Source organism: Podarcis cretensis (genome assembly GCF_951804945.1).
Source record: "Podarcis cretensis genome assembly, chromosome: 5".
Lineage (NCBI taxonomy): Eukaryota > Metazoa > Chordata > Lepidosauria > Squamata > Lacertidae > Podarcis > Podarcis cretensis.
The window spans coordinates 86,038,386-86,062,336 of NC_137174.1; the positions used below are offsets into that span (position 1 = coordinate 86,038,386).

The 23,951-nt window shown below is 44.2% G+C and overlaps 1 protein-coding gene across 8 annotated transcripts in view; it reads left to right on the forward strand.

Moving 5' to 3' along the window:
• LOC307216882 (uncharacterized protein) overlaps nt 1–23,951 on the forward strand; it is a 227,054-nt gene that overhangs the window by 198,305 nt on the left and 4,798 nt on the right. For 2 of the 8 annotated variants that reach the window (XM_079977576.1, XM_079977577.1), the window contains 12 exons: nt 1,527–1,655; nt 3,326–3,454; nt 3,665–3,793; nt 5,771–5,899; nt 6,611–6,739; nt 9,091–9,222; nt 18,395–18,523; nt 19,037–19,162; nt 20,126–20,254; nt 20,711–20,839; nt 21,843–21,971; nt 22,211–22,339. In XM_079977576.1, the coding sequence (XP_079833702.1) occupies nt 1,527–1,655; nt 3,326–3,454; nt 3,665–3,793; nt 5,771–5,899; nt 6,611–6,739; nt 9,091–9,222; nt 18,395–18,523; nt 19,037–19,162; nt 20,126–20,254; nt 20,711–20,839; nt 21,843–21,971; nt 22,211–22,339 (1,548 nt within the window). Of the gene's footprint in view, nt 1–1,526; nt 1,656–3,325; nt 3,455–3,664; nt 3,794–5,770; nt 5,900–6,610; nt 6,740–9,090; nt 9,223–18,394; nt 18,524–19,036; nt 19,163–20,125; nt 20,288–20,710; nt 20,840–21,842; nt 21,972–22,210; nt 22,340–23,951 lie in introns of those variants that run through there. The other 6 variants (XM_079977581.1, XM_079977580.1, XM_079977578.1 and 3 more) reach the window with 6 other exon arrangements.

Here is a 23,951-nt window from a genome sequence, read left to right on the forward strand (position 1 = left end):
ATGGGTGTCAGCAGTTGTTTACATACAGTGATTGCTTATTGTCCTACCATGGGAGGGGACGCAGGTGGCTCTGTGGTCTAAACCTCTGAGCCTCTTGGGCTTGCCAACTGGAAGGTTGGCAGTTTGAATCCCTGCGACAGAGTGAGCTCCCATTGCTCTGTCCCAGCTCCTACCAATTTAGCAGTTCAAAAGCACGCCAGTGCAAGTAGATAAATAGATCCTGCTGTGGCAGGAAGGTAAACAGCATTTCCGTGCGCTCTGGCTTCCGTCATGGTGTTCTGTTGTGCCAGAAGTGGTTTAGTCATGCTGGCCACATGACCCGGAAAGCTGTCTGTGGACAAACACCGGCTCCCTCGGCCTGAAAGCAAGATGAGCACCACAACCCCATAGTTGCCTTTGATTAGACTTGACCATCCAGGGGTCCTTTTTACCTACCATGGGGTACATGCAACCACACAGTAGTTCAATACACATTGTGTATTGTGTAAGGCAGCTTTATATCTGCTCAATCACGTAGTAATGCAAATTTGTGTCATGCTCCCATTATCCACATTTTTAAAATGATTGCAGATGTGTGTATGGTACTATCAGGCTTACTGCAGTAATGGATGCTACCTTTACCATGTGGCAGCTGGCAACACATGTTAAGTTTAAACATGAGCACCAGGTGCTATATATCGGCATACGTAGAGCCCCTCAGTGTCATGTATGAGGGAGAAAATGTAGGATTGCAATGTTGTATCAGACCAAAGGTCCACTAAACCCAGCTCTCTTTCCATGCATTAGGCCACAGGTCTGACTCTGGATAAAACAGCTCTCTGCATTCTACCAGATCAGACTTTTTCTTCCTACTCTGAGCAGTGGTGATAAAAAAGAAGAGACAAAAGAATACTGAACTGCTAGTGGTACCTCCATGCCCACCTTTCAAACAAAGATGGCAAAATCTGCAGTGGGAAATCAGAATAAAGCATGCAAATTATGCAGTTTCACACAAAATGTTCCTTTGGACACTTGGTGCAAACGTGTGCATGGTTTGTTTTTTGAGAGGAGTTGGTGCTGTATTTGCATATACCATATCAGAAAACTGATACCAGATATCTGATACCATATCAGCCTCATTTGGTATTACAGCGATTCTGCCAGCAGCAATAAAGAAAAAGCTGGGCTTTGCAGAAGAGTTTCCAAACAAACAGCCCGTCAGACTGGCTGTGGCAGTTTGTTTTATACCCAGACATTCTGTTGGAAGAAGACAGCTGATCTATCACGCAAATGATTCCAATTGTTACTTTCTAAGAAAAGAAAAGAAATCACCATTCAAATTGTGTTATGATGATACATATTTGCGGGTCTCTTTGTCAGTCGCAATGAATATACAAACACATGTGCGTGACTTGAAATTATCGCCCATCCCAAAACAGTTTCCTCTCTTTATTTTCCTTGAATTGAGTTCCAGATGAATTTGATGTGTCCTTTGATGTCTCGTGATTGGGCTTTATGGTTCATTTTCTCTCTTTCCCTCTCTCCAGCTTGTCACATTAACACTTACGGACAAAGCTGCCGTCAGCGTTGCAATTGTAAGAACGCAGCACTCTGTGACCACATCACTGGGGCATGCATATGCACAGCTGGATGGAGAGGACCGGTCTGTCAGGAAGGTACGTTGTGGGTTTAAATTTGGGCCTAGTTTGGCCAAACAGTAGATCAAGGTGGCAATGAAACAAAGGCCTGGTCTTCATATGCAGTAGAATGAGATGGAAAGGTAAAAAAGGCAAAGGACCCCTCAACGGGTAAGTCCAGTCACAGGCGACTATGGGGTCCGGTGCTCATCTCGTTTTCAGGCCGAGGGAGCTGGCGTTTGTCCAAAGACAGCTTTCCAGGTCATGTGGCCAGCATGACTAAACCGCTTCTGGTGCAACGGAACATTGTGACAGAAGCCAGAGCGCACGGAAATGCTGTTTACCTTCCTGCCACAGCAGGATCTATTTATCTACTTGCACTGGTGTGCTTTTGAACTGCCAGGTTGGCAGGAACTGGGACAGAGCAACAGGAGCTCACCCCATTGTACGGATTCGAACCACCCACCTTCCAATCAGCAAGCCCAAGAGGCTCCGTGGTTTAGACCACAGCACCACCCATGACCCCAATGAGATGGTAGAGACTTAAGGTAGTAATATAGCCTGTACCACTTGTGACAGCAGGTAGGGATGCCATTTTTTAATGCATAAAAACACCGCCTGCAGGTAGGAGATTCACATATCAGTGAGCAGTCTGACTAGGACCCTTTTACATTAGATCAGAAGTCACCAACCTTTCTGGGCTAGTGGGAACATCTGGAATTTTGAGAAAGTGTTACGAGCACAAATTGGCCATCATAGGGGTGTGGCATAATGCAAAATGTCTGCCACATCCAAAAGAGCAGGAAAAGAGGCTGGACAAAATGGTAGAGGCCTGCCCCTTGCCATCATTGTCCCTGTTAATGGGAGAAAAGACAGGAGCATCAGCCCAACGAAACTAAATTATATTAGTTTAACCCCAATATATTTTGATATGGTCATGTTGCAACTTTTTACACTGAACATTTCCCCACCCCTCATATGTCCACATTTCATTGGATGCTAGGATTGCATCCCCACCTTCCCACCCCTGCATGCATCATACCTACATCACAGAAGGGGTGTAACCCAAGACCACCCCCCACAAACATCATACCTACATCACAGAAAAGGCGGTCTACAACAGAAATCTGAGTGCGTTGTTTATCTCCTGTCTGGCAGGTTACCTGTTAATGATCACTTGACTGGATACCCTGGGGAGCCTGGCCAGTTTTTTGTAATGACAAATACTTGGTTCCTGAGCCAGGTCACAGGCTCACCCTATTCATACACAGACATACCCTTAAGACAGGATTTGTGAACGAAAAGACAATGGGGAGGCTTTTCCATTTTCCTTCGACCTTGCAGAGAAATATTTGAGGTCCATTTGGGAGGGACAAAATGGTTTCAGGACTTTTTCTGTGGGGTTTCAGACATGTGGTTTATATATGCAGTTATGAACATTTATCATATCTATATATATGACCTTAAATTTTTTATTTCACTGTTTTTCATGCCTCCATAACAAGAAATGCCTGAGGAATAATAGTGAGCAAAGGCAGCTCCCTTCTCTGGTCTCCCTTAATGGCACTCTTGATCCCATGAGGTACAAAAAGCATCCTTTGCAACATCGAATGCAGAACATGCCTCATCCTCATTTTTTAAAATGACTCCTATGCACAATTTTAGTGATGGTCCTTTCATGCTAAGCTAAAATATATTCTTGTCCACAGCTTGCCCTCCGGGTCTGTATGGTAAGGGCTGCCTGCAGCATTGCATCTGTCAAAACCAGGCTACTTGTGATCCCGCGACTGGAGAGTGCCTATGCCCCAAAGGCTGGACCGGAATAGCCTGTGAACTGGGTAAATTTGAGAAAATATTGTCAATATTGCTTCTATATTCATTTCAGTTCATATAATGGCTCGTCCCCAAAGGGCTTGGGTACACTAGCAATAAACCTACATTGGTTAAACTCAATCTAAGCAGAGAAGGTCAGCTGCCAAGACTGAGTTCTTTTCAGGCTGGATAGTTTCATTCATAAACTAGTGAAAGTCTATTCTCTTTCACTGCAGAGTGTGAAGCAGGGAAGTATGGAGAAAGATGTCAGCAGAGCTGCAGCTGTAGCAATGGTGGAATTTGTGATCATCGTTCTGGGAAATGCACTTGTCGTCCAGGCTGGATTGGGGACCATTGTGATACTCGTAAGGATCGCAGTTCTTTTAACTTTATAAAAGGCCCCTGTGATAATCGAAAATATTTGTGTTGCTGTATCCATTTGTGATTATGTGCCATTTCTGCACTCACTACATCTTGCAGTTATGTGCCCTTTCCCACATAACTTTTGGTCCTGCATCAAGCCTTAAGATAGGAGCTCTAAAGCTGCAGTAATGATATCTGTTACACTGGAGCATTTGCACTGGTGTTTAATGGGACTTCGGTAAAAAGGCCTAAATCAGGCATAGGCAAACTCGACCCTCCAGATGTTTTGGAACTACAGCTCCCATCATCCCTGGCCAATGGTCCTGTTAGCTAGGGATGATGGGAGTTGTAGTCCCAAAACATCTGGAGGGCCAAGTTTGCTTATGCCTGGCCTAAATGAATGGTTTCAGGATTTCCATCTTAGGGTGGAATCTATTGGAGCGCCCTCTGGTGGTGGGCAACAACAGTGGCTGGAGTGGAAGGTAAGGAGCACGACAACTTGGTCTGATGCCATTGCACGAAAGCAGAGAAACTGGCTCAGGATCCAGTGGTTCCTGGGCCAGCTTGGTTTTGCTCACGCTCTGCCTTGGAGTGCCCCATTTGAGGGCTTTCTGTGGGTTCTTGCCAGCGGAGATACTCCCAATGGACCTACAGTCCACCATAAGCCAGTTTTGGATTGCTCTGTTAGTGTATTATGTTGCTGACTGAATCAAATGCAAAAGCTCGATCTGCGTTCTCTGATTCTTTGCCATCCTTTCAGGTATGGGGACTCCTGTCTTCCTTTTCCCCCTTTCAAGGTATGGCTTCTTTCTCCTCCTTCTAAACCTATCATCTCAATGGCTTCCTTTACATACACACCCACTCTCTTTCCCTTCAGGTGAAAACTGAAGTCAAGGACCCTGTTGTCTGTTATGCTTGATGGTACACAGTGGGACCCTTGACTTTGGTTTCTACCTCTGTCTTATATCTTGAATAGCTCACAAATAGGCCAAATGCTTTACAGAAACTAGGGGTGGATAGATCACTCAGTTTCTGGTCAGTGCCACTTTCACACTGAGGTCCAGCTCTGAGGGCCTTCTGGTGGTTCCCTCCCTGCAAGAAGTGAGGTTACAGGGAACCAGGCAGAGGGCCTTCTCGGTAGTGGCACCCGCCCTGTGGAATGCCCTCCCATCAGATGTCAAGGAAATAAACAACTATCTGACTTTTAGAAGACATCTGAAGGCAGCCCTGTTTAGGGAAGTTTTTAATGTTTGATGTTTTATCACTTTATTAATATTATTATTATTATTAATATTAGTATTCTGTTGGATATCCACGCAGAGTGGCTGGGCAAACCCAACCAGATGGGCGGGCTATAAATAACAAATTATTATTATTATTATTATTATTATTATTATTATTATTATTATTCACATGTGTTCATCCAAAAGTCTGTTCCGTCTCATTTATGTGTGATTTTATTTTATTTTTAAACTACACAAAATTTGTATATAAATGGTCACAGATGACTCTGTGGAATTCTCCTAAGTCCAGCTTGTTTCGTATATTAGCAAACTGATGTGTCTACATTCATAAGGATGTAGCCCTACTGAGAGTAGACCCTTTGAAATTAAGCCAGGTCCATTAATTTCAGGGGGTCTACTCTGAATAGGACTCGCATGAGAAACTTTTGAAACTCCTGAGTTATGAAAAATACCCAGAGAGGATGTGCAGCATGTGTAGGCCTCAACTGTGTGGTTGGACACTCATAATATAGATAAAACATTCTAGAATTTTGCTTTACAGGGTTTAACTCTATGCCACACCTTTCAGATTACAAATCCTGACCTTCAGCGTGGCACTCATAATTTTGAGATGTCCCTATTGATAAATATTGACTATTTCCTGAGGTGGTGGTGGTTGTGCTCAAATTATTCAAACCCCCTGCCCTCTGGGAGAGAACGTATTCATTTTGCTTGTGTTTCACAATTTATCCTCAGCTTGTCCAAATGGTTCCTTTGGGGAGAGGTGTGAAGGGCTGTGTGACTGTGAGCACAGCTCCTCCTGCAACCCCCAGACTGGAGTGTGTCACTGTGAAATGGGCTGGAGAGGAGAACAGTGTGACAAGCGTAAGTTCCCATTAAGCCCTCTTCTGCGCTGTGACATCTCAAATCCCACTGACCTGAAGTTGTCCATAAAGGTAAAGGGACCCCTGACCATTAGGTCCAGTCATGATCAACTCTGGGGTTGCAGCGCTCATCTCGCTTTATTGGCCGAGGGAGCCGGCGTACAGTTTCCGGGTCATGTGGCCAGCACATGAGAACCAGAGCAGCGCAGGGAAACGCCGTTTACTTTCCCTCCGGAGCAGTACCTATTTATCTACTTGCACTTTGACGTGCTTTCGAACTGCTAGGTTGGCAGGAGCAGGGACCGAGCAACCGGAGCTTACCCTGTCACGGGGATTCGAGCCGACCTTCTGATTGGCAAGTTCTAGGCTCTGTGGTTTAACCCGAAGCGCCGCCTGCGTCCCTGAAGTTGTCCATAGTTTTCCAATAAATGAAGGCTGGGGAGCCTAGTCAAACCATGCTCATTTGGGTTATTGTTTCTCTCTCTCTCTCTGTCTCTGCCTCTCTGCCCACAGTGGTTTCTTGGCTTGCGCATGGGTCACTCAACTTGTTTATCCTGAGCAGAAGCTGCAGGATAACACTGCAGACAACAATAGGGGAGAATTCTAGGGAACAGCAAGAGGACCATTTGGAGCCGTAGGGAGAGGATGGGTCACAGTACTTAGAAGTATATTCAGACTCCTACAGAGATGGCTTTGCTTTTATTTTCTCCAGCTTGCCTGCCTGGCTACTATGGCAGCAATTGCACTGAGCGCTGCAAATGCCCTCCAGGTGTCCCTTGCAACCACGTGAGCGGGGAGTGTGGCTGCCCTCCAGGTTTTGTGGGCAGTGGCTGCGAAAGAAGTAAGTCCCCTAATATGTGTGTGTGTGTGTGTGTGTGTGTGTGTGTGTGTGTGTGTGTGTGCGTGTTTTGTCATGAAGGAATAAGGTTATTCATTTATTCATTCGTTCGTTCGTTTATTCATTCGTTCGTTCATCACCGGAATCTGTATACTGCTTAATTGTATAAAGCTCTCTAGGCAGTTAACATAAAATAAAACTTACATTAAATCTGTGGAGAGAAGTCAGAGTTAAAAACAAGCTGACATGAGAAGAGGTTATAAATATGCATCAAGAAAGTGAAATGTTAAAAACACATATCAGTTTTATGTATCTGGGTAGGCTTGCCTAGACAAACAAGCTTTTAGCAGGCACTGAAAACAATACAGCAAAGGCATCTGCCTCGTGCCAATGGGCAGGGAGTTCCACAGTGAAAGAAGTGAAGAATGAACACTATGTGGTTCATTTAATTATTTTAAAGCAAGGTGGTTCATTTAATTGATTTTAAAATCTATACCTCAGATGTATCCCTTATTTATAAATTTTGAGGAACTTCTGGCATAAAACAGCTTACAATAAAAACCAACCCCTACCTGACAATAAGATATGCAAATACAAAATACAGCACAAGAAAACAAGGAACTGGCATGGGAAGTGGAGCACAGAAACAGAGTACAGTAGTACCTCGGGTTACATACGCTTCAGATTACAGACTCCGCTAACCCAGAAATAGTGCTTCAGGTTAAGAACTTTGCTTCAGGATGAGAACAGAAATCGTGCTTCGGCGGCGCGGCAGCTGCAGGAGGCCCCGTTAGCTAAAGTGGTGCTTCAGGTTAAGAACAGTTTCAGGTTAAGTACGGACCTCCGGAACGAATTAAGTACTTAACCCGAGGTACCACTGTATCTAGCATAATGATATAACTGTAGAGTTGGAAGGGACCACGAGAGCCATCTTTTGTGCAATGTGGGGCTCGAACCCACAACCCTGAGATGAAGAGTCTCATGTTCTACCAAGTGAGTTATTACGGCTCATAAAACAGTAGGAAGGCATACCAACAAGAATTTCAGAGCGGCTAATTTGAAAAGGCTTGGGAGAGAGCTGCAAAGGAGAAAGAGGGGTAGCCCATAAACCAGGCTTCCTCAAACTCGGCCCTCCAGATGTTTTGAGACTACAATTCCCATCATCCCTGACCATTGGTCCTGCTAGCTAGGGATCATGGGAGTTGTAGGCCAAAAACATCTGGAGGGCCGAGTTTGAGGAAGCCTGCCATAAACCCAGGACACAGAGCAGGAACCTATGGATTCCCATTACGTTCAAACTGGACCTTACTGAGGTTTTGACTCATTGAACCCAAAGGGTGCTTTGCATGTGCAGTTCTTGCTTTGCAGATCTATAGTGTTTGGTACACACAATTTCCTCCAATGCCTTAGCAGGTGCAGAAATGGAGCATTGATTTCTCCCAGCACACTTGAGGCCGGTTTATACATGCCCATTCATTATTTGCCAACTGATCCATGAAGTGATGGCTCTCATGATTCTATGTGTGAATGGGCCATCAGAGATAGCACTTTCACATCACTTCAAAAATGCTATGCAATTAGTTTCAATGTTAACTTTAACCAATTCATGTTAATGGATTGGTTTAACATCAGTTGGTTCAACCACCTGGGATAACTCAGCTGGTAGGACATGAGACTCTTAAGGTCAGGGTTGCGGGTTCAAAAAGATTCCTGTATTGCAGGGGTTGGGCTAGATGACCGTCGTGGTCCTTTCCAACTCTACAATTCTATCATTCTACGTGAGTTGTCATGTGACATGATCAAGTGTCCTTGCATGTGTGAACCAGCCCCTAAGTAACTTGGATGCTTTCCCATGACATGTCACTGGAAACACACAATTTAAACATACACTTATATTTGTGGTGGAGAATAGCTCACGTAGCATAAACCGCAGACTTTTAGCATGAGCTCCCCGCCAGGGCAGAGAGAGAGAACCAGGAAAGAAACAGCACAAGCATTTGAAACTGACTTGAAGCTTTAAGGCATCTGTGGGCGAGAGAGTCACCACGCATATTTGGGAGACTCTCCTGAGTTTTATTATTTTAGTCGATTTTCCTTGACATCAACCTATGACTTTCTCTAAGTGACAAGAAAATTGCAACTGGCCCATGACAGTTGGGCACAAATTGACTGAGCAAAACAAAATCAAACCACAAAGTAATCCCCAAGCAAACGTAATAAACCCAAAGTCCCAGAGGGCAGCATTCTTCTGCAGGCAGCGGTCTTATTGAATAAATTCTACCCGGCTCTTTGTTTGAGCACTGTGTTTACCAAGACAAAAGTAATTCATCGGTTTACATTTCCTCTTCCCTCAGCTTGTCTGCCAGGCACATATGGGGAGAACTGTAACCAAGTATGTCAGTGCTCTGGAAAGAATGAAGAGTGCCATCATGTCACCGGCAAGTGTGGCTGCCTGCCAGGTTACTACGGAATCCGCTGTGACCTTCGTAAGTGTCACTCTCGCTTCATCAACATTCGCCTTTGCTTGATTGTTAGGATCAGATTTGAATAGGGACTTGGCCCTTCGTTCTCTTAACAATGGTGGGGCTCTTCCTAGGTAATGCAGAGATATGTTTTTATACTTATATTCACTTATATTTTAAAATATCTGTTCTAGTTTTTCTGGCACGCTAACAACAACAACAACAACAAATTTATACCCTGCCCATCTGGCTGGGTTTCCCCAGCTACTCTGAGCGGCTTCCAACAGAACACTAAAATACAATAACCTATTAAACATTAAAAGCTTCCCTAAACAGGGCTGCCTTCAGATGTCTTCTAAAAGTCTGGTAGTTGTTTTCCTCTTTGACACCTTGTGGGAGGGCGTTCCACAGGGTGGGTGCCACTACTGAGAAGGCCCTCTGCATGGTTCCCGTAACTTAGCTTCTCACAGTGAGGGAACCGCCAGAAGGCCCTCGGCACTGGACCTCAGTGTCCGGGCAGAACGATGGGGGTGGAGACGCTCCTTCAGGTATACTGGACCAAGGCCATTTAGGGCTTAAGTAGGTGATGTGTTAGAAATTAAACACCATTTTGAACCATTTGGGCCACCGTATTTGCAACCTCAAGCCAGCATAAGGCAGTGGGGTTGTTGTTTTTATTTTGATTATATATTTTGTGGTTTTATATTCTGATTTTGTTCTGTGAATCGCCCTGAGACCTCTAGGTGTAGGGCAGTATATGAATTCAATAGATGATGACGACGACGATGAAGATGATGATATTGGGAAGGCTGGACTTAGACCTCGGAGTGTTGGGTACTAATCGTTGGTCAGTCATGAACTTACATGGACCATGTTGCCCAGCCTTAATTCTTCATCTGTAAAATGGGGATTACCAGGCCCAAATCTCAGGCTTGTTTTGATGTGGCACAGCCATTGCAAAATGATTTCACTTAATTCCATGCGGTGAGAGGTTCTTATTTGTGTGTGTGGGTTTACTCCTCTCCACGTTGACAGCTGATATTAATAAACCCAGATAGTTTGTTCCAAAGTGTGTATTTCCAGGCACAGTGCAGAAGGAAATTTGGTCCACAACTACTGTCTTGGTCTACATGTCTGGTGTCATGCATAACTGTATTTTGTACTTTGCTTTAAAACGGCTGTGGAAATGCCTTTTAAAAAATCTGCACAACCAGGGTTGATAACATTTACAAATTGGTACTGCGTCTAAATTTACAAATCACACAGGGTTATAGATTTAAGAGATAGAGGCTGCAAGTTGGCAAACCCAGGTTTAGTATATATTTATGTGCATATTTATACTCTATCTGTCGTTTTTCACTTTAAAATGGTCTAAACCACATTAAGCCTATGGGACAGAGTGCGATATAAATTTAAATAAAAGGACTGATTTATAGGTGGGAAGAATTTATTGCAAAGCGCATTCTGCTGGGTAAAGGACTCTTTCCCAATTATCCGTTAACAATTTTATTAGTGCTAAAAGCATTAATTGGTGGATTGGTATGATGAATCAATCAGCATATTTATCACAGACTTTAAATGGCTGTAATTGATTATCTCTTCTGTAAAAGGGTGTTCAGTACAGTTGGCGGCATAGAAAACAAGCTGGGTGCATCTTCTTGATTTAGGAAATATGCTTGGCATAATTTTCCTTATCAAGTGACATTGATATTAGTTGATATTTATTTCTGATAGTGAATATGAGAGTTGCTATGGCAAAGCAAAATTAGATACTACATATACTTCAGAGATAATGTCCCTGGGAATCTTGGGGGAAGTCAAAATATTTTTAGTAAAATTAAAAGTTTGTAGGGAGAAGTATTCACACATCTCTAAAAGCTGTTTCACATATCTCCCATTGCCTCTGACTCGCACACACTACCCCCAAAAAGTTTCCCAAAAGCTCAAAGCATTCAACTGAGCATGGATGGTGGTTATAAAAAAGACATGCTGCAAGCAAGCAACAATAAATCAAAAGCAATCTGTTAAAGTCAGCCTTTACACTGCACAACCTTCATAGGAACAATCAAATTAATACAAATTGCTGTCCTGAGTCAAGGAATGCAGAGCAACCTGAAGGACATAACCACCAGTTGGCCAAGACTTTCTTCATAATAACTTTTTTTAAAAAAATCAGCAAAGCCATGTGTCTAAGAGTGACTTCAGTGAAATGATTTGTGGAGTGGAACAAAGATGATGAATTATAAGAAACACGAACTGATCTGGCTAAAAAGGAGGATTCATTATCTTTTTATTTGCAGCTTTAAATTAGCATTTTCTTCTTGCTGTTCACATCCTCTTCTAAGAATAAAACACCTTCCCTTTAGTTCATAGCCTGGATTTTTTATTATTATTTTTTTGGCAGGCTGTGCACATAAATTGGGAGTTATTCTGGTGTGCCCCATTCTTTCTGCACTGATCTTACAGGAAGACAGGGCATTTTAGCCCAGGGCTAAAGACATTAGGTGAGTTCACACATGCATGCACATTGCTTGCTTTGTGTCTTTGCAGCTACTGAATGTGTGAACAACCACCAGTGTAAAGCAGTGATCTGATATGGGATGATCTGAGCGTTCTCCCTGTGGTGTTTGAGCTGCCATAGGCCATTCACGCATGCAAGTCAACCCTTGATGCCCCACTCCGCAGTTGATGGGCATGCAACTGTGAACTGGCTGAGCATACATCCAGGGCTGCCTCTGTTTTTCCACGGTAGACAAAAAATTGACTTTTCTTTTACAAAAGGGTGGAAGGCTTACCTGCACCCATTTGCAGCAAACAATGGAAACCATGGCTGGAGGAGTGGTGGTAAATGTGTCCTCCCTCACACTACTGCTACAGCAAGGATTGTTGGACTCCCACTCCCATCAGTCCTGGATGATGGAAGTTGTAGTCCAGCAGTATCTGGAGGGCTGTTGTTGTTGTTGTTGTTGTTTAGTCGTTTAGTCGTGTCCGACTCTTCGTGACCCCATGGACCAGAGCACGCCAGGCACTCCTGTCTTCCACTGCCTCCCGCAGCTTGGTCAAACTCATGTTAGTAGCTTCAAGAACACTATCCAACCATCTCGTCCTCTGTCGTCCCCTTCTTCTTGTGCCCTCCATCTTTCCCAACATCAGGTTCTTTTCCAGGGAGTCTTCTCTTCTCATGAGGTGGCCAAAGTACTGGAGTCTCAGCTTCAGGATCTGTCCTTCCAGAGAGCACTCAGGGCTGATTTCCTTCAGAATGGATAGGTTTGATCTTCTTGCAGTCCATGGGTCTCTCAGGAGTCTCCTCCAGCACCATAACTCAAAAGCATCAATTCTTCGGCGATCAGCCTTCTTTATGGTCCAGCTCTCACTTCCATACATCACTACTGGGAAAACTATAGCTTTAACATCTGGAGGGCTACTGGTTCCCTACTCCTGCCCTACGAGATCCTGTGAAGTTGCACAGATATTTCCAGATCAAGTCCTGTGGAGTGGTCCTGTGAAGCTTTCAGTCCAATAAAAGGGCATACAGTGTGAAATACATCATATAGTAATTGCAGATGGATTGCGTCCTGCAGTTGCAGTCCAGCACAGCATTACAAGTATTTACATTCTGTTTATTTCAGTGGGACTTAACAGGCACATACATTTCTCCTTGTCGGTTGTTCATATTTACAAGAGCAGAAACTAATTTAATGATTTACTACTTTTCAGTAAATCATAATACTAATTAACTGTTGGAAGATGCTTTGTTCGACCCTGGCTCGCTTTATTGCAAAGCCTTACTGCTCATGAAAAGGATATTTGCACTGTTCTTGGACACCATCTGTTTATCTTACTGATGCTCTTGTGGAAGGCTCACACCACTGGAATGATGGTTTCACAGCAACAGCAGTTTGGCAAATGGTGACGAGAGGAGTAGGAGAGGAGAAAAGACATCTGCAAGGAAGCATAACTGGAAGATCCTCTGAGAACATGGTAGCCCCATGTGTCCCACATTTACATCTGTACCAAACACAGCCAAACTTGCTCCTTCCTATGGATGACTCAGTGCATTGGGCAAGCTAAATGAGAGAATGGAGGAAATGAGAGAAAGAAATAGGATTCTCCACTCCCAAATCATATATCTTTGCTCTGCATGAGCATACCTGAACCTGTGTATATCTATGGACTCTACTACTGAAAACACATCTCAGTAGCAGAATACATGGTTTTCATCTTTAGTCTTGGATAGGCAGTCTAGGAAACACTCATGCTTGAGATCATGAAGAGCAAACTGCTAGACAGTACCAAGCTAGATGCCTCTCAAGAATGGGCATTTCCAAACAGTCTGTTTACTGAGCATTCACCTTTATTTTTTTGCAGTAAGGTTTTTGATGGCATTGGCTATTTAATGAGCATTCATTCTGATCTGTCTATGTGGAGGTTAGATGATGTTATCAAATCAACTATTATTCCATGTTTTCCAGTCACTTATCACAAAAAGCTAGAAATTTGGGGGAAGTGGGTTTGTTGCAGGAGACCTCCCAGTTAACTATAACTGCACAACCTGAATTTGCTGGCATGCCATCGAACCTTACCTGAAAAGAGCAACAATCTGTTCACATGCTTCTTTGTATAATATTTAGGTTGGCCCTCTGAGCTGAGGATATTAGGGTAGGTCAGAGATAGCCAAGGTGGTACCCTCTAGAAGTTGTTGAGAGGATAATAACAACAACAACAACAACAACAACAACAACAACAACAACAACAACAACAATAATATTTATATCCCACCCTCCCCAGCCGAAGCTGGGCTCAGGGCGGCTAACAACAATAAAATAATACAACATTCTAAAATCATTTCATTTTAAAATTAATTCAAATCAAATTGATGGCAACCATTGGGCTAAAGTTCTGTGAAGATTGCCAAAGGAGGGAGTCAGGCTGTGCCCTGACCAAAGGCCTGGTGGAACAGCTCTGTCTTGCAGGCCCTGTGGAAAGATGTTAAGTCCCACAGGGCCCTAGTCTCTTGTGGCAGAGCGTTCCACCAGATCGGAGCCACAGCCGAGAAAGCCCTGGCTCTGGTTGAGGCCAGCCTAACCTCTCTGTGGCCTGGGACCTCCAAGATGTTTTTGTTTGAAGATCGTAAGTTCCTCCGTGGGACATACCAGGAGAGGCGGTCCCGTAGGTACAAGGGTCCTAGTATGAGGGTCCTGGTGCATTTCCCACCATCCCTGACCATCGGCCATGCTAGCAGGGACTGATGACAACTGTAGTCCAAAAACATCTGGAGGGGACCTTGTGTTGGCTGCCCCTGGGTTAGATGTACCAACAGTCTGTTTTAGTGTAAGGCACCACAGAACTTTGGTGCTTGGTTGGAGATTAATGCTGAAAAGGGGACCCCTGTGGTCAAACCATTGGTTTGGCCAAGGTTGCAGATTCAATCCCTCGCATATTCCTGCATTGCAGGGTTTGAAGTAGACGGCCCTTGGGGTCCCTTCCAGTTCTGCAATTCTATGATTCTACTATCTCCAGGGCAGGAACATTTAGCATGCTTTTAAAAAAAAATTAGTTTGGGAGTGTACAAAGCCTCTCCCAAAGAACTTGAGCTGGATTGAGTCCAACCAGCATGTGGTTGGATAGGGCTGGAAACCTTTCCTGGCAACAATTGCTATACTCATAGTACTATGAGAGGGAGAGAGAAAAAGCAGCACAAGAAATTATCCATAAAAGGTGTAGCTGGCTGGTAAGCAGAGGCTTTTAGCCGCCAAGAGCAACTGGGCTTTCATGTTCTCGAATTTTGGAGTGAAGAATTGAAATAGTGTCTTGGCAGGGACCAAAGGAAGCAGATAGCCCAGCAATAAGAATCGTTTTATTCACCCATAAATCAGTGCAAGGGCATATATGTCTGATGCACGATAGCAACACACCCCAACATCTAAATTTGCTCTAGTGAGCAGTAAATGTCATGGCATCACTCAGCTGTATCCAAATGAAAGGCACACCGAAACAAGGTGTTTGAATGGCAACAAGCATTGGTTAAGGGTGGAGCTACACATTAAAGAGACCAGGAACGGCTGCTGAAAAAGCCAGACTCCCATTCCCCCAACCCCAGTGATGCCAGGACCTGGCTGGAAAAGGAGGCACCATAATGATATCAGAACACTGATCAGTTGAACAAAGTGTTAGGATGGGGGTAACTTGGCTGATTTCGGTGGTAGCTCCATGATCTTCTTAATTCCTTCTTAAGAGGAATTAATGTCTAAAGAGCTGACACAAGGAAGATGGGGCAAGCTTGTTTTCTCCCACTCTGGAGGCTAGGACCCAAACTAATGGATTCAAGTTACAAGAAAGGAGATTCTGACTAAACATCAAGAAGAACTTTCTGACAGTAAGAGCTGTGGAGGGGACTCCCACAACAGGTGGTGGATTCTCCTTCCTATGTGGTTTTTAGGCAGAGATTGGTGACCATGGGTCCATGCGGCCTTCAGTCCCGTCCCCCAAATGGACACGTTGGACAGGGTGCTAGGAGGGCCACAAATAACTGTGATACTCAGATGCTGCTTTTATATCTTGACCACACCTACTCTGACAGGCCATTCCCAGAGGGTTGACTGGGTGAGTGTGGCAATCAACCATTTTTGCTTCAGATGCACCAATGTGTGATTTTTTTCCTTAAAGCAAATAGTAGTTTGAGATTCACCTTAGGACTACAGCAGAGAAGAAAAGGGTTAAATTGCCTATCAGTTCCATGAATAATCACCCTTCTCAGCTGATGCTGTTTGCTTTTTATTACTATTATTATCATTTTTAATCCAAGCATGTTGCAAATATGCATTTGCTGTCACATGTGCTAATTTGGCTCATCAGTTTTTCAGTAGATCTCAGGTGATCTTTCAGTTTTGACAGCCGAACTGCGCTATGGGTCTTCAGAACATCTGGCTTCCAGAAGGAAGCTGTTACTGGGAACATCAAACAGTGTGTGGAGGGTGGTGGGAGAAAAAGACAGAATTGGGAGCATGCCCATCCATGGGGGCGCAAGAGGGCACCACCACCACAGATGAACCAAAAAACCCCCCAATTTCCAGCTTTAACTTTTCGAAAACACTAGGTCTCTAACATCTGTATAACCTGAGCAAAACGTGAAGCAGGCAATGTCTTATCCTTGACTGCAGCAATGGTGGTGTTTCAAATGTGTGTGTTTTGTGGGGGGTTGGTTGGGGTTGGTTTTGTTCTTGCAGTGTGTGTGTGTGTGTGTGTGTGTGTTGGTAAGGGAAGCCCCCACTACTTGCTACTGCTGTGAAAGGATTTAAGAACTGATGGTCATGGCAGGACTAATCCAGGCCAGAAGGAAGAAATCAGGAAATGACTTAGAGGGTTGGCTGCCATTCCTGCAGTTCCCAGAAGAAAAAAAAACATAACACAGATACACAGGAAACTGTTAAATTAGAAAATGTCTTTATTAGATAACTGGCAGTTGGAAGCTGAAACGCTCTTTTTATGGGTGCTTAGCATACGAAAACGGCAGGGCTGTGTATGAACTGGCCGCGCCGTCTTCAGACAGCCCATTTTGGGAAAGTGGGAACAGACAAGGGCGCTGTATTAAATGATAATTGAGTTAAATGTTGGCCACAGACGTGTGTGATCCATTGCTCGCAGTTGAACTGAAATAAATAGCAAGTTAGGAGGGTAAGTTTACTGGTAAGAGGAAGGATTATATGAATTGCCCTAACCATTTCCAGTCATGGAATAAAACGGTGTCAGTGTGAACTGGAAAACAATTCCATGAGCTTTGCCAAGTAAGAGTTGTGGGGACAAGGGAGTGGGGTGGGTGGTGGGTGGGGGGAGATTCAGACTCAGGTGTCTGATGCAGAGTAAATAGCAAACTATCTAAACAAAAGCCAACTAGTGACCATAAGGGAAGTGTGGTGGGCGAAAGAGACATTCATCGCAAGACAAGCCAAATGAGGTCATTATATGAAGGGTGTGTTCTATCCGCTTGGTAGATATTAAAAAAGGATGCTGGAGTGATTCAGTTTTCTCTGCCAGGAACCGAGATTTCAAATATAGACACCAAAAGCAGCAGAATTCAAGTCTCTCTCTCTGTCTCCCTGTGTGTGTGTCTTTAAATTGCCAAAAGAGAGATGAAAACTGATCTACTCAGATTGTTTGATCGGGTGTTGTCTGTATATTTGAAGCAAAAGAGATTTCTTAGGCATTGCAGTGACTCAAGGTTACTTTTTGAATTCACGTTGCCTTGGTCTCCAACCAACTGGGAAACTAAACTCATTGCCGGGGGGGGGGGGGCAGAGAAACTTTTGTTTTCCAAGCATGCAAAAGGGGGAAAGCATGCTAATAAACATCCCTGCTTAAACTATGACACATTCAAGCTATAGGTGGTACCTATTGAAGGATGCAAGAGTAGCTATGCAGTGGTCCTTTCAGAGTGGTGAGCCTGGTAGGTTCAATATTGCCTGCTGCAATGATGATATGGATCCACACCATGTCATTTTAAGCATCTCTCCCCCACCCCCCAAGAATCCCTGCACCCTCAACAAACCAGAGTTTCCAGGATTCTTTAGGAGAAACCGTGTGCTTTAGATGTGAGGTGTGGATTTGACCAGAGATGGAGGCTGCATGGCCCTGTTGGGCTAAAAAGCTGGTGCTGATCTTTTAGGTAGGAGTGCCACCTTGGTTCTTGTGGTTGACTCAGTGTTGGGGTTCTCCTGGCTCAGAAGCCAAGAGGCTGGTGGCATAAAAATCCCATAAGAAGTTATGGAGGAAAACCATTTGGTCCGAACTTGGGTCCCCAGTCGTATATAAAGCTCTCACTGTAGTCTCTTCCCCTCAGCTGAAGCCTAGAAGTGAGCTTAGTTGAGGAGAAAGTATTGGGTGAGTGAAGTAATTGCAAGAAGATAAGCATGAGGAAAAGTAGTCTACTGTCAGCCATTTGGCCCCTTTGTTCTAAAATCAGGACCCACCCAGGTTTTTTTTAATGTGATTGGAGTAAGCCAGGGCTGCCAAGATCACACCAAAGGCTGCATGCACTGTATACATTTAAAGCACATGACTTCCCTGGGAACTGTAGCTTTTGCATTTCCCAGAATTCTTGTGAGGAGAGGCCACTTGCTTGAAATGCATTGTGTCTACACGGCCCAGGTTTCTGCACTGAATGGCTTTTCTCAGAGATGCTTTCTCCTGACTTCAACAGGATGCCCCAAAGGAACATACGGCCCGCATTGCCGGAAAGCATGTCAGTGTCTGAACGGAGGGCACTGTGACACTGTGACAGGAGCCTGTGACTGCCTGCCTGGTTTCATCGGAGCGGACTGTGGGAAAAGTAAGTGCCTCTCTAGGCCAGCGTCTTGTTTCCCACAGTAGCCAATCGAATGTTTGCAGGCAGCCCATGCACTGGGCATGAGGAAGTGAGCTCCATATATCACAATGACTACAGTTGCCGGCACACATTTAAACATGGAGCAATCCCAGCCCCTGGTGAGGAAGCAGTGGGGCTTATTTAACACAAAATGTCTAACGAAGCTAAATATTTTCTAGCAAACAGGCTGTGTACATGCCATGCTTTTAAAGCACATTCAAGGCACATTCTTCCCACCCAAAAGTATCCTTGGAACTGTAGCCTGCTCTCCCCAGAGCTACAGTTCCCAGCACCCTTAACAAACTGCAGTTTCCAGGAAATGGGGGGGGGTGTAATTCTCTGAATGTGTTTTAAATCTGTGTTGGGCACACAGCCTTAGTAGAATAAAAAGAACAGCCTTCTCCTAAGAGAAGGAACTTGCAGATTTAACTTTTTGCAATGAGCTGGCAAACCATGCTGCTTTTTTCTTCCTTTTAGCTTGTCCAGACCATCACTATGGGAAGGACTGTGCCTTATTCTGCTCCTGTGGTAAAGGACGTTGTGACTCGGTGATGGGCAAGTGCTACTGTCCACCTGGCCGAATTGGACCCAACTGCCTTCAATGTATGAGATGATCAGCTTTTAAACAGCCAGAACAAATGCAAAATATTAATAAATGTCTGTACTCCCTCAAGACTGGTCAGAGTTTCCAATCTTGGCGGCTAATGCATGCAAAAGTTTTAATACCACTGTCATGCTATTGCCTCCTACCTGCTTCTGTCTCTTGTCTGTTGTCTCACCCATCCCCAGCTCTTGCTCAATGGTGTTTCTGTAAAGAAATGGTTCTTTTAAAATGTATTTTGATCCATTTAATTTTTTTAGCAAAGTTCTTTCTCTGTCTTATAAAGATCGTATGGAAAGAGCAAGGGTAAAATCATCTCTGTAAGAACGAATGGGCTTTAAAAATCCTTTCATTCATTCCTGCCTTAACATTCAGTTTCCTTTCAGGAAAAATATTCATGGGGAAGGGCTGTAGCTCACTGCTTTGCATGCAGAAGGTCTCTGGTTCCATCCTTGACATCTCAAGGCTGCAAATGATTCCTCCCTGAAACCCTAGAGCACTACAGCTAATCAGTACAAATACTGACATAGCTAGATGGTCCATTACTCAGACTTTGTAGAAGACAGCTTCATATTCAGAGTGCACTAGGGAATCTGGCTATCACCCCATCAACAATCCATGGTTTCATCCTTTTCTTTATTTGTGTGTGCATGTTACAGTCCCTTGTCCTGGCTTGAAATAGATTTGCATCTATACTTCTTTTACAATTTCATTGTTTTGAGCAAAGTGGGGAATCTGTGGCCCTCCAGATGTGGTTCCTGGACCACAGCCACAACCATCCTTGATGGGGTTGATGGGAGGTAGGACTCCCAACGACACCTGAAAGACCAGAAGTCTCCTTCTCCTGTATAGCGGGAAGCTGTCCAGGGAATGGAGATTGTCTCCCTTAGCTATGGCATTCATTTTTGTGTTGCACTAAATTATTGTTTCTTCTTTAAAAAAAACACTTTGTTAATTTACTATAGTGTGTCCCCAGGGAAGATATGGCCCCCACTGTCAGCTAAAATGTTTGTGTAAGAATGGTGGCATCTGTGATCCCGTGAATGGGACCTGCATTTGTGGACTTGGCTGGACAGGACGCTACTGTGAGAAAGGTAGTATTTCTTTTCTCCTTCGTTGCACTGTTTACAGACGAGCATTTTCCCTACATATTTGCATGGGATTTATGGTGCAATTCTCCTCACCCAGACAACCCAATTATAAATGACCAAATTACGCTGTGCTGAGTTTATTGGTTTGTAGAGTAGTGGTCACTGGTGTGAACTCATGGATATAACTGCTGAGAACATTTCATGGGAAGATACAAAACTACCCCAAACTTCACGATAAAAGAGATGTGGTTTGTTACTAATGCTTTTGAAACCCTCCAGATAGTTGAAACAGTTTTATTTGCAATGTTCTCAGCTATGTAAAATCACATTTAATCTGGAAGAAGTAGCAGCAGGGTTTGAGTTTGCAATATTTCTCAGATCTTCCTGTTGCCTTGTGATTGTTTAGCAGGGGAGCATTGTTTAGATTAGTAAGGTTTTCTGGACATTTCCCCCCCACAGAATGTGCTCTTGGAAAATATGGCTCTGATTGTCAGCTAGATTGCGCTTGTCAGAATAACGGAACCTGCAACCGGTTTACTGGCTGCTGTCAGTGCACAGAAGGTTATTACGGACATTCCTGCAACTACAGTAAGTCATCGGCCAAGGAAGCAAAGCCAAGAGGCTAGCTTGGCAATAACAATGCATGCCTATGCAAGAATAACCACAGACATAATTTTAATATCTTGTTGCATCTCCTTAGAACTAATTGTCAAAATGTTCTGCTGCTAAGTGAAGAAAATATTGAGTGATGTATGTAGGCATCTGTGAAGTAGTACATAATTTAAATTATTGGAAGGGCCATATCTCCGCTTTGCATGCGGAAGGTGCAAGGTTCCATCCCCAGAATCTCCAAGGAGGGCTGCAAAGACCCCATCTGAAACCCTATGAAGCCACTGCCAGTCAGTGTAGACAATACTGAGTTAGATGGACGAATGGGTTTGACTTGGTATAAGTCAGGTTCCTATGAAGGTCCACTTAGCTACCATACCAGCCTATCCTCTTACTGAAATGTTCAAATCTTCATGCGGTGCATAGTTAAACTGTAGAACATGCTCCCACAGGGGGCAGTGATGGTTGGTTGGTTTTAAAAGAGGATTGGAGAAATTTGTGGAGGATAAGGCCATCAATGGCTGCTAGCCATAATAGCTGTATCTTGTCTCCACAGTTGGAGGCACTAACTAATGCTTCTGAATACTACTGTATTTTTTGGAAACCACAGGGGGTGCTGATGTGCTCAAATCCTGATTGTAGATTTACTACAGGCATGTAGTTCACCACTGAGAAAACAGGATGCTGAACTATGTGGGCCACTGCCCTGATCTGGCAGGCTCTTCATATTTTATGATGATGATGATTATAAATAGTATTTTATTATTTTAATATTTATACCCTGCCCATCTGACTGGGTTGCCCCAGCCACTCTGGGTGGCTTCCCAAAAATATAAAAGCATAATAGAGCATCAAACATTAAAAATGTCCCTATACAGGGCTGCCTTCAGATGTCTTCTTCCAGCATTCCAACATTAGTGTGGGACAAAATCCTGTGAAAATGGTGCATCTTCTGAAATAACATTATCGTTTCACTTCTCAGCCTGCCCATCTGGATTTTATGGTCTCAACTGCCGGTATCCATGCAACTGTAAAAATGGAGCCACGTGTCTCCCAGCGACTGGGCTGTGTGTGTGTGCTCCAGGTTTCCAAGGGGTACACTGCGAAAAAGGTAAATTTCCTATTTCAGACAGCCCAAGTGCTGAAGCATCTTGGGGCCTGTTTAGCTATGCTAAAGCTGCTTTAGATTCAAACACTGGCATGCCATGCAATTTCTGAACATGGGAAGCAGTCCTATCAAGAGGTATTGGTATTAAATGAAATGTTAAGGCAAATTATTTAGTTACGTTGCATTGTCTTTCTTGCAATGGTAATATATATATTGCATATGCCAATACTCTGCTTTTTCAGGTTGTCCAGCTGGAATGTTTGGAGACCAATGCAAACATCATTGTGAGTGTGCAGGATCAACTCGGTGTGACCCAGTTACTGGAAAGTGCTTTTGCCCACCTGGCACAACTGGAGACAGGTGTGATGTTGGTAAGATCCTGGAACAAAACCGATACATTTTCTTTTCCCTGTTTTCCCTGTTGCTGGTATGAAGCAGAGCAACGTGATAATCCTGAAGTGGTAGAATAGACTGTACCACCTAAGGCTGCAGATTCAAGGGAGCTGCCATTTTTTTACTGCTCCACACATTTAAATAAATAGTGCTACAATTAAATGATCTTACACAGCAGACACATGCAACAGTGTCCTGACTGAATTGCCCTTTCCCCTTCCTGATGGGGAGGTACTGCTTAACCCTTTTCACGCTGGCCATTTTTTTTATACTCAAAATGGCACCCGGACGCTGCTTTTTGCAACCCTGTAACTTCACTTCTCTCAGTGAGGGGACCAGCAGAAGGCCCTCGGAACTGGACAATAATAAGGGTGGTAAAAGTAAAGGTAAAGGACCCCTGACAGTTAAGTCCTGTCGTGAACGACTCTGGGGTTGCGGCGCTCATCTCGCTTTACTGGTTGAGGGAGCTGATGTTTGTCGACAGACAGTTTTTCAGGGTCATGTGGCCAGCATGACTAAGCTGCTTCTGGCGAAACCAGAGCAGCGCACGGAAACGCAGTTTACCTTCCCGCTGGAGTGGTACCTATTTATCTACTTGTACTTTGACATGCTTTTGAACTGCTAGGTTGGCAGGAGCTGGGACCAAGCAACGGGAGCTCACCCCATCGCGGGGATTTGAACCGCCGACCTTCCAATCGGCAAGCCCTAGGCTCAGTGGTTTATACCACAGCGCCACCCGCGTCCCTAATAAGGGTGGTAGTAGGCCCAAACAGGACAGTGAGGGTTATACTGTGAGGGGCTTTGGGTCCACCAGATGCATAACCTCATTCCCCTAGCACCCTCTCAAAAAGGGGTGTGTGTGCACTAGCCCTGAAACTGGTAGTTATTTTCCTTGCCACTGCAGTATATGTGAAAAGGATGTAAGGCTCTTGGTGGACCACAAGCTTAACATGAGTCAACAGTGTGATGCAGCAGCAGCAAAAAAAAAAAAAAAAAAAAAAAAAGCTAATGCTATTCTAGGTTGCATCAACAGAGGTATAGTGTCCAGATCAAGGGAAGTAATATTACCACTCTATTTTGCTTTAGTCAGACCACACTTAGAATACTGTGTCCAATTCTGGGCATCACAATTTAAGAAGGATGTTGACAAGCTGGAACATGTGCAGAGGAAGGCAACCAAGATGATCAAGGGTCTGGGAACTAAGCCTTACGAGGAGTGCTTGCAGGAGCTGGGTATGTTTAGCCTGGAAAAGAGGAGACGGAGAGGAGATATGATAGCCATCTTCAAATATCTTAAGGGCTGTCACATGGAGGAGGGAACATACTTGTTTTCTCCTGCTCTGGAGGGTAGGACTCGAACCAATGGCTTCAAGTTGCAAGAAAGGAGATTCCGACTAAACATTCAGAAAAAAAAAATTCTGACAGTAAGAGCTGTTCAGCATTGGAACAGACTCCCATGAGAGGTGGTAGACTCTCCTTCCTTGGAGGTTTATAAGCAGAGGTTGGATGGCCATCTGCCATGGATGCTTTAGCTGAGATTCCTGCATTTCAGGGGGTTGGACTAGATGACCCTTGGAGTCCCTTCCTACT